Below are 11,163 nucleotides of genomic sequence, written 5' to 3'. Positions count from 1 at the left end.
GGAGGTGTCTCTGTATCGTTATATTGTCAGGGAGGTGTCTCTGTGTCGTTCTATTGTCAGGGAGGTGTCTCTGTATCGTTATATTGTCAGGGAGGTGTCTCTGTGTCGTTATATTGTCAGGGAGGTGTCTCTGTGTCGTTATATTGTCAGGGAGGTGTCTCTGTGTCGATATATTGTCAGGGAGGTGTCTCTGTGTCGATATATTGTCAGGGAGGTGTCTCTGTGTCGTTATATTGTCAGGGAGGTGTCTCTGTATCGTTATATTGTCAGGGAGGTGTCTCTGTATCGTTATATTGTCGGGGAGGTGTCTCTGTATCGTTATATTGTCGGGGAGGTGTCTCTGTATCGTTATATTGTCGAAGAGGTGTCTCTGTATCGTTATATTGTCAGGGAGGTGTCTCTGTATCGTTATATTGTCAGGGAGGTGTCTATGTATCGTTATATTGTCAGGGAGGTGTCTCTGTATCGTTATATTGTCAGGGAGGTGTCTCTGTATCGTTATATTGTCAGGGAGGTGTCTCTGTATCGTTATATTGTCGGGGAGGTGTCTCTGTATCGTTATATTGTCGGGGAGGTGTCTCTGTATCGTTATATTGTCGAAGAGGTGTCTCTGTATCGTTATATTGTCAGGGAGGTGTCTCTGTATCGTTATATTGTCGGGGAGGTGTCTATGTATCGTTATATTGTCAGGGAGGTGTCTCTGTATCGTTATATTGTCAGGGAGGTGTCTCTGTATCGTTATATTGTCAGGGAGGTTTCTCTGTATCGTTATATTGTCAGGGAGGTTTCTCTGTATCGTTATATTGTCAGGGAGGTGTCTCTGTATCGTTATATTGTCAAGGAGGTGTCTCTGTATCGTTATATTGTCAGGGAGGTGTCTATGTATCGTTATATTGTCAGGGAGGTGTCTCTGTATCGTTATATTGTCGGGGAGGTGTCTCTGTATCGTTATATTGTCGGGGAGGTGTCTCTGTATCGTTATATTGTCGGGGAGGTGTCTGTATCGTTATATTGTCGGGGAGGTGTCTCTGTATCGTTATATTGTCGGGGAGGTGTCTCTGTATCGTTATATTGTCGGGGAGGTGTCTCTGTATCGTTATATTGTCAGGGAGGTGTCTCTGTGTCGTTATATTGTCAGGGAGGTGTCTCTGTATCGTTATATTGTCAGGGAGGTGTCTCTGTATCGTTATATTGTCAGGGAGGTGTCTCTGTGTCGTTATATTGTCAGGGAGGTGTCTCTGTATCGTTTACGAACGTCAGTCAGTCATATTTTGATACAGTCTGTTTCTAGTGAAAATGTAACTAATTCAGAAGCAGTAACAATAGCGTTTTCTCTCAGTCAGTTGATTCTTCATATCCATATGAGTGAAACGGCCGTCAGGATGATTTGTTTATTTTTTAAACACCGTTCTTATATGAGGCGATCTAAGATCCCCCCTGTGGGGATTACAATGCAAATAAAAAGTACATGAACCCGTGGATTTGGCGCCCTCTACTGCGGTGTTGATGTCAGACTTTGGTGCTCTATTCAGTTAGTTGGTTCTGACATGGTAATATGACTCACGCACGCACGCACGCACGCACGCACGCACGCACGCACGCACGCACGCACGCACGCACGCACACACACGTGATTATCAACTAAAAATAATATCTCTAAATGAATATAGCGCTCCTCTAAGTATCCCAAAGATGCGTTTTAATGTTTTAAAACATGGAATATAATAAATAATAATAAACTATGGAAGAAAAATGTACATCTGAAAATAAATAAAATGCATAAAATGTGAAAAGAATCAATGTTTATGTAACAGTAGTAATATATAGGTATGGTTGTTGCCGGGCAGAATCCCCCCCCGAATCCATATTACTACTTTTTACAACATGCAACGAGCTTGTATAGATCTGCCATTTTCTATATTCATATAACACGGCGTGAACTTGTAGATCTGCCTAATTTCCTGAAAAGGAATCTACCCGACAGCAACCACATGGACAAATTATGGATGGACAGTAACGTGTGTTTGTGTGTGTGTGTGTGCGTGCGCGCGCGCGCGTGCGTGTGTGTGTGTGTGTGTGCGCGTGTGCACGCGTGCGTGTGTGTGTGTGTGTGTGTGCGTGCGTGTGTGTGTGCGTTTGCGCGTGTGTGTGTGCGTTTGCGCGTGTGTGCGTGTGCGTGCGTGTGTGTGTGTGTGCGTGTGTGTGTACCCCTCTCTTGAGGCTGCGGAGACATTGCTTCCTGGTTCTGGAACCAGAGGACATGAGGTCGTTGAGCCGCTGCACTATTGGCTCTCGGGCCGGAGGGGGCGGAGACTCGCCCTCCGGAGAGGGGGAGGTGGGAGGGGGAGGGGGGGGCTGACGAGGGGAAGAGAGGAGAGTCATCAGCTAGAGAGAGAGAGAGAGAGAGAGAGAGATAGGAGACAAACAGGAGACAAGAGAGAGAGAGTGAGACATACAGACAGACAGACAGACAGACAGACATACAGACAGACAGACAGTTAAAAAATCACACCTGTGTGAAGTGAGGGGCTAGGGGGGGGGGGGCTAGCACCCCTCAGAAACTAGACTAAATGTCAGGGAGGGACTAGTGGAGAAGAGATCCAGTAGAACTAAATGTCAGGGAGGGACTAGTGGAGAAGAGATCCAGTAGAACTAAATGTCAGGGAGGGACTAGTGGAGAAGAGATCCAGTAGAACTAAATGTCAGGGAGGGACTAGTGGAGAAGAGATCCAGTAGAACTAAATGTCAGGGAGGGACTAGTGGAGAAGAGATCCAGTAGAACTAAATGTCAGGGAGGGACTAGTGGAGAAGAGATCCAGTAGAACTAAATGTCAGGGAGGGACTAGTGGAGAAGAGATCCAGTAGAACTAAATGTTAGGGAGGGACTAGTGGAGAAGAGATCCAGTAGAACTAAATGTCCGGGAGGGACTAGTGGAGAAGAGATCCAGTAGAACTAAATGTCAGGGAGGGACTAGTGGAGAAGAGATCCAGTAGAACTAAATGTCAGGGAGGGACTAGTGGAGAAGAGATCCAGTAGAACTAAATGTCAGGGAGGGACTAGTGGAGAAGAGATCCAGTAGAACTAAATGGCAGGGAGGGACTAGTGGAGAAGAGATCCAGTAGAACTAAATGTCGGGGAGGGACTAGTGGAGAAGAGATCCAGTAGAACTACATGTCAGGGATGGACTAATGGAGAAGAGATCCAGTAGAACTAAATGTCAGGGAGGGACTAGTGGAGAAGAGATCCAGTAGAAGTAAATGTCAGGGAGGGACTAGTGGAGAAGAGATCCAGTAGAACTAAATGTCAGGGAGGGACTAGTGGAGAAGAGATCCAGTAGAACTAAATGTCAGGGAGGGACTAGTGGAGAAGAGATCCAGTAGAACTAAATGTCAGGGAGGGACTAGTGGAGAAGAGATCCAGTAGAACTAAATGTCAGGGAGGGACTAGTGGAGAAGAGATCCAGTAGAACTAAATGTCAGGGAGGGACTAGTGGAGAAGAGATCCAGTAGAACTAAATGTCAGGGAGGGACTAGTGGAGAAGAGATCCAGTAGAACTAAATGTTAGGGAGGGACTAGTGGAGAAGAGATCCAGTAGAACTAAATGTCTGGGAGGGACTAGTGGAGAAGAGATCCAGTAGAACTAAATGTCAGGGAGGGACTAGTGGAGAAGAGATCCAGTAGAACTAAATGTCAGGGAGGGACTAGTGGAGAAGAGATCCAGTAGAACTAAATGTCAGGGAGGGACTAGTGGAGAAGAGATCCAGTAGAACTAAATGTCAGGGAGGGACTAGTGGAGAAGAGATCCAGTAGAACTAAATGTCGGGGAGGGACTAGTGGAGAAGAGATCCAGTAGAACTACATGTCAGGGAGGGACTAATGGAGAAGAGATCCAGTAGAACTAAATGTCGGGGAGGGACTAGTGGAGAAGAGATCCAGTAGAACTACATGTCAGGGAGGGACTAGTGGAGAAGAGATCCAGTAGAACTACATGTCAGGGAGGGACTAGTGGAGAAGAGATCCAGTAGAACTAAATGTCAGGGAGGGACTAGTGGAGAAGAGATCCAGTAGAACTAAATGTCAGGGAGGGACTAGTGGAGAAGAGATCCAGTAGAACTAAATGTCAGGGAGGGACTAGTGGAGAAGAGATCCAGTAGAACTAAATGTCAGGGAGGGACTAGTGGAGAAGAGATCCAGTAGAACTAAATGTCAGGGAGGGACTAGTGGAGAAGAGATCCAGTAGAACTAAATGTCAGGGAGGGACTAGTGGAGAAGAGATCCAGTAGAACTAAATGGCAGGGAGGGACTAGTGGAGAAGAGATCCAGTAGAACTAAATGTCAGGGAGGGACTAGTGGAGAAGAGATCCAGTAGAACTAAATGTCAGGGAGGGACTAGTGGAGAAGAGATCCAGTAGAACTAAATGTCAGGGAGGGACTAGTGGAGAAGAGATCCAGTAGAACTAAATGTCAGGGAGGGACTAGTGGAGAAGAGATCCAGTAGAACTAAATGCCAGGGAGGGACTAGTGGAGAAGAGATCCAGTAGAACTAAATGTCGGGGAGGGACTAGTGGAGAAGAGATCCAGTAGAACTACATGTCAGGGAGGGACTAGTGGAGAAGAGATCCAGTAGAACTAAATGTCAGGGAGGGACTAGTGGAGAAGAGATCCAGTAGAACTAAATGTCAGGGAGGGACTAGTGGAGAAGAGATCCAGTAGAACTAAATGTCGGGGAGGGACTAGTGGAGAAGAGATCCAGTAGAACTACATGTCCGGGAGGGACTAGTGGAGAAGAGATCCAGTAGAACTAAATGTCTAGTGGAGAAGAGATCCGTCATTTTATATGGTTATATTGTAGTTATATTCATGTAGAAAACAGAAGAAGAAATGGTTATTATACAGTAACTAAACCTAGCACAATAAACTAGAATTAAAAAACAGTACAGTAGTGCATCCCGTGGATGCAGAGGTGGTTGTTTTATTGCGTCCCTGTCTAGCAGTCGCCCCGCCCCCGTATCATACGCCAATCAAGCCGTGTAGCAAAGAAACCAAACCCTGGATTGGTCAAGAGAGCACAAACATGTGAGGTCAACAGTCTTATCAGCTAACTGATCATGCGTGTACGTATATGTGACCAGATTTGACAGAGACTGCCATCGCGCAAATTACAGCTTTTCACCAGAGGAGAACAACTTTTTTTCAAAATGACTTAATAGCACAGGCAGACTCTTCACATACTAGAGCATGTCTGAAATAAGTGTCAGAGCTTAAACATGTAGCTAGGTGTAATGTTAGAGACCACAGAAGACATGTAAATATGAAATAAATGCTTAAACATGTAGCTATAGGTGTAATGTTAGAGACCACAGAAGACATGTAAATATGAAATAAATGCTTAAACATGTAGCTATAGGTGTAATGTTAGAGACCACAGAAGACATGTAAATATGAAATAAATGCTTAAACATGTAGCTAGGTGTAATGTTAGAGACCACAGAAGACATGTAAATATGAAATAAATGCTTAAACATGTAGCTATAGGTGTAATGTTAGAGACCACAGAAGACATGTAAATATGAAATAAATGCTTAAACATGTAGCTATAGGTGTAATGTTAGAGTCCACAGAAGACATGTAAATATGAAATAAATGCTTAAACATGTAGCTAGGTGTAATGTTAGAGACCACAGAAGACATGTAAATATGAAATAAATGCTTAAACATGTAGCTATAGGTGTAATGTTAGAGACCACAGAAGACATGTAAATATGAAATAAATTCTTAAACATGTAGCTAGGTGTAATGTTAGAGACCACAGAAGACATGTAAATATGAAATAAATGCTTAAACATGTAGCTAGGTGTAATGTTAGAGACCACAGAAGACATGTAAATATGAAATAAATGTTAAACATGTAGCTAGGTGTAATGTTAGAGACCACAGAAGACATGTAAATATGAAATAAATGCTTAAACATGTAGCTAGGTGTAATGTTAGAGTCCACAGAAGACATGTAAATATGAAATAAATGCTTAAACATGTAGCTAGGTGTAATGTTAGAGACCACAGAAGTGAACCTTTCAAGTCTGTTTTCTCAACTCGCTGTTTCTCTGCAAGACATTACTCTATAAGCCATATCTCCAAAACCAATATGTCAATTTGAAGCTATGATTCCCTGCTTTCATATGACATGACAAAACGAAAATTTAAAAAAATCCAATGGCAGTCCCTCAGTCAAATGTAGTCACATATGTACGTGTCGTGAGGTCTACAGTGCTGACTGTGATTTTGTAAGCGTCAGTGATAACCTCATGCATGTGTGCGTGCGTGCGAGTGGCATTTGTGACTGTATGTATGTATAGACCAATTATTTGTTTACAAACATTAGGACTGGGCGCACGGATGACTGTTTCATGTAATCAATTCCCAACAGATCTCCAAACCTTTTGTTTTGGGGAGCGCTGGTTTCAGTCCATTCAACCTCCTCTTGTGAGTTGGCTAGTGAGGTGCACCCTAGGAGACATTTATACTTCAAAGCCCAACAGTATTGCGCACAGAGAACAGCTGATATACAAGCTGACATCGCATCGCAGATGCGACTGTTGTGAGCGTAGAGGTCTGTGTGCGCGACACCATCGCGGGACGAAGCATAAATTATACTTGATGGGCTGCAGATGCGCGTGCAGCCGTGCACAAATAGGCTCTGCTGCCGTGACCATGAGCGCACCTCCCGTTCTTATGACAGCGACTGGAGGTGTGGTTTTGAGGACAACTGTTTTGAATTGCTATTATTGTTCAAACACAACAGAAACCAAGGATTATATATTTCAAGGGCGAGAGAGCACAATAAAAATCCTAATCATTCTTCCTCCACACTGGGAGAAAAACAGCATCTGAAAGTTTGATGGGGCATTTTTTACACGTGAGTGCAGTTAGAACTTTTCCATTGCATCTTATGAGAGGTGGTGTTCTTCTGCTGCCTTTATGCGCACGCATGCCGTTTCTTATCAGTGTGACGTCGTCTGATAAGGCGTCTATATGTGTATGTGTATGTGTGTGTGTGCGTGTGCGTGTGTGTGCGTGTGCGTGTGCGTGTGTGTGTGTGTGTGTGCGTGCACCTTGTTCTTGCGGATGAAGGGCCAGAGTTTCCCTCGGCTGTTGCTCCTCCCCCGCCGCCCCGGCCCCGCCTCTGCGCGGGTGTCCAGGTAGCTGGACTCTGACACGCTGCGCCTCATGGTGGCGCTGTAGTCCTCAAACTCCACGTCGCCCGGAGGCTCGAACCCCGACTTAAACGCCTCCACCACCTGACGCGTGTCCTGAAAACAAGCGCACCCAGACTTACTTAACCCGTTCTGGGCCGGGAACCCCTTTTGGTGTTTTAAAGCATTACGTTATACTTTAGCTATTGAAAAATAGCAGATCTACAAGCTCGTAGATCTGCTATTTCATGAAAATGTGGCGCAAATTTGGAATATATATTGTATTCTTTCAGAGCGAACGTTTTTAACTCAAATCTTTGCTTCTGGGGGGTCCTTGGTTTGAGAACCACTGATATAAAAACATGGGTTTTTTCAGAAAACTGACACGATTTATACATTTTGTAGAATGGAGCTCAGGTCTAAATGGGTTAACCTCCACCTGCCCAGTGTCCTGAAAACGAGCGCACCAAGAATTTAGATTTAAAGGGACAGACCATGGATGCTCTTAAAGGGACAGTAACAGACCATGGATGCTCTTAAAGGGACAGTAACAGACCATGGAGGGCTCTTAAAGGGACAGTAACAGACCATGGAGGGCTCTTAAAGGGACAGTAACAGACCATGGAGGGTTCTTAAAGGGACAGTAACAGACCATGGAGGGTTCTTAAAGGGACAGTAACAGACCATGGAGGGCTCTTAAAGGGACAGTAACAGACCATGGGGGGCTCTTAAAGGGACAGTAACAGACCATGGATGCTCTTAAAGGGACAGTAACAGACCATGGAGGGCTGGATGCTCTTAAAGGGACAGTAACAGACCATGGAGGGCTGGATGCTCTCGGCAGAGTGGGTGATGCTCTTAAAGGGACAGTAACAGACCATGGAGGGCTCTTAAAGGGACAGTAACAGACCATGGAGGGCTGGATGCTCTCGGCAGAGTGGGTGATGCTCTTAAAGGGACAGTAACAGATCATGGAGGGCTCTTAAAGGGACAGTAACATACCATGGAGGGCTGGATGCTCTCGGCAGAGTGCGTGATGCCGTCCAGACATCGGGACACGATGGGCAGAACCTTCCTCTCCAGCTCCGCCACGGAGCGCATGGCCCCGCCCACTCTCTCTATCCGCCTCTCCTCCATGTCCTGGATGCGCTGGAGACGCGCACGCACGCACACACACACACACCGTGCACCACACCGCACGCACACACACCCACACACAGAGACACACCGCGCACCACACCGCACGCACACACACCCACACACAGAGACACACCGCACGCACACACACCCACACACAGAGACACACCACGCACCACACCGCACGCACACACACCCACACACAGAGACACACCGCGCACCACACCGCACGCACACACACCCACACACAGAGACACACACCACACCGCACGCACACAAACAGAGACACACACCGTGCACCACACCGCACACACCCACACACACCGCGCACCACACCGCACGCACACACACACACCCACACACAGAGACACACACCACACCGCACGCACACACACAGAGACACACAGCGTGCACCACACCGCACGCACACACACACACACCGTGCACCACACCGCACGCACGCACACACACACACACACACACACAGAGACACACACCGCGCACCACACCGCACACACACACACACACCGCACACCACACCGCACGCACACACACACACACACACACACAGACACACACCGCGCACCACACCGCACGCACACACACAGAGACACACACACACACACACACACACACACACACACACACACACACACACACACACACACACACACACACACACACCTTTATTTGTGTTCACATTTCTCAACACGTTCCTGAACTCAAACAACAGTAGATGCAAAAACTGGGAGAACTCAAGCCACAGAGTAAGACAGAGTTACTCTGTCTCAATAACACAATTAAAAAAACTCATTTCGCATTTTAAATTGCGCTTTAATAGTTTTGTGCACCACGGAACCTTTCATCACTTGGGCGAGTTTCAGTCCTACCGATCATAGCGGGGCACCAACCAGACAGACAACATGTTTCAGTCCTACCGATCATAGCGGGGCACCAACCAAACAGACAACATGTTTCAGTCCTACCGATCATAGCGGGGCACCAACCAAACAGACAACATGTTTCAGTCCTACCGATCATAGCGGGGCACCAACCAAACAGACAACATGTTTCAGTCCTACCGATCATAGCGGGGCACCAACCAAACAGACAACATGTTTCAGTCCTACCGATCATAGCGGGGCACCAACCAAACAGACAACATGTTTCAGTCCTACCGATCATAGCGGGGCACCAACCAAACAGACAACACACCCCAGCGCACGCCACGGGGAGGAGCCATGTTTGGCCCACGCCACGGGGAGGAGCCATGTTTGGCCCACGCCACGGGGAGGAGCCATGTTTGGCCCACGCCACGGGGAGGAGCCATGTTTGGCCCACGCCACGGGGAGGAGCCATGTTTGGCCCACGCCACGGGGAGGAGCTATGTTTGGCCCAGTGGGACGCCACGGGGAGGAGCTATGTTTGGCCCAGTAGGACGCCACGGGGAGGAGCCATGTTTGGCCCAGTGGGTTTGTTCAGTTTTAGTCATAGCTTAGTTTTTTACATTTTTGTTTTTTTTCGTGGACAGGCATTTTTTTCCTTCACAGTTTTAACCCATTTTGGGGCGGGAACCCCTGTTGGTGTTTTAAGCATGTTATAATTTAGCTATTGAAAAAAAGCAGGTCTGCTATTTTAGAAAAATCGTGAAAATGCGGCACAAATCTTTGAATATATATTATTTCAGAGCAAACGTTTTTAACTCAAATCTTTGCTTCTGAGGGTTTCCTGGAACAACATATCTTCAGATGGGGGTCGGCGGCCAATTACAGATTATTTTTGGGGTTCCTTGACATGAAATATTGAGCACCACTGATACAGAAACATGAAATATTGAGCACCACTGATACAGAAACATGAAATATTGAGCACCACTGATACAGAAACATGAAATATTGAGCACCACTGATACGGAAACATGAGGTATTTCAGAAAAGTGTTACATTTCGGCCTAAATGGGTTAAGGTCTTTTCAGACAGGCAGCGTGTGAGGCAGGCGTTGTTGGCCCTGGACCAATCACAGCTCTGCTCATGACTCAGCTGGTCTCGTTAGCCAGATAACTACAATCTCTGAATGCTGTATAGAGTCTGGAACTACGTCTCCCAAAATCAAAGTAAGGAAGCTGCCATTTCCGTTCAATAAAATATAGTTTAACATATCTTTACATTTCTGCTAAGCAACAACCTATAAATGCTAAGATGTTTTAAATTTATATTAGGATAAATTTGCGCGAATGTAAAAACGAAACGGAAGTGGGTAGGAGGCGGCTCCACTTCCGCTTAATATTTTACTCGTGATCAGAGCTTCCGTTGCTCCAGACTGTACGACGGAAGCATTTATATTTTACTCGTGATCAGAGCTTCCGTTGCTCCAGACTGTATGACGGAAGCATTTATATTTTACTCGTGATCAGAGCTTCCGTTGCTCCAGACTGTACGACGGAAGCATTTATATTTGACTCGTGATCAGAGCTTCCGTTGCTCCAGACTGTACGACGGAAGCATTTATATTTGACTCGTGATCAGAGCTTCCGTTGCTCCAGACTGTACGACGGAAGCATTTATATTTTACTCATGATCAGAGCTTCCGTTGCTCCAGACTGTACGACGGCAGCATTTATATTTGACTCGTGATCAGAGCTTCCGTTGCTCCAGACTGTACGACGGAAGCATTTATATTTTACTCGTGATCAGAGCTTCTGTTGCTCCAGACTGTACGACGGAAGCATTTATATTTGACTCGTGATCAGAGCTTCCGTTGCTCCAGACTGTACGACGGAAGCATTTGGATATTGCGAGAGGCAACAGTCTCACCACAATCCAGGTCTAGTCG

General features: G+C 46.2%; 1 protein-coding gene across 2 annotated transcripts in view; it reads right to left on the bottom strand.

The window, feature by feature from the left end:
• The window catches only part of LOC306933424 (formin-binding protein 1-like), a 77,208-nt gene that overhangs the window by 40,236 nt on the left and 25,809 nt on the right, over positions 1 to 11,163 (bottom strand). For both annotated transcript variants that reach the window (XM_079515643.1, XM_079515644.1), the window contains exons 9-11: positions 8,197 to 8,343; positions 7,114 to 7,311; positions 2,209 to 2,385 (exon numbers count right to left, since the gene is read on the bottom strand). In XM_079515643.1, coding sequence (XP_079371769.1) covers positions 2,209 to 2,385; positions 7,114 to 7,311; positions 8,197 to 8,343 — 522 coding nt within the window. The remainder of the gene's footprint in view (positions 1 to 2,208; positions 2,386 to 7,113; positions 7,312 to 8,196; positions 8,344 to 11,163) is intronic.

The sequence above is a fragment of the Electrona antarctica genome, assembly GCF_951216825.1.
Source record: "Electrona antarctica genome assembly, chromosome: 12".
Lineage (NCBI taxonomy): Eukaryota > Metazoa > Chordata > Actinopteri > Myctophiformes > Myctophidae > Electrona > Electrona antarctica.
Note: the sequence above shows the minus strand (reverse complement) of the source record. Positions and strands in the feature narration are given on the sequence as shown.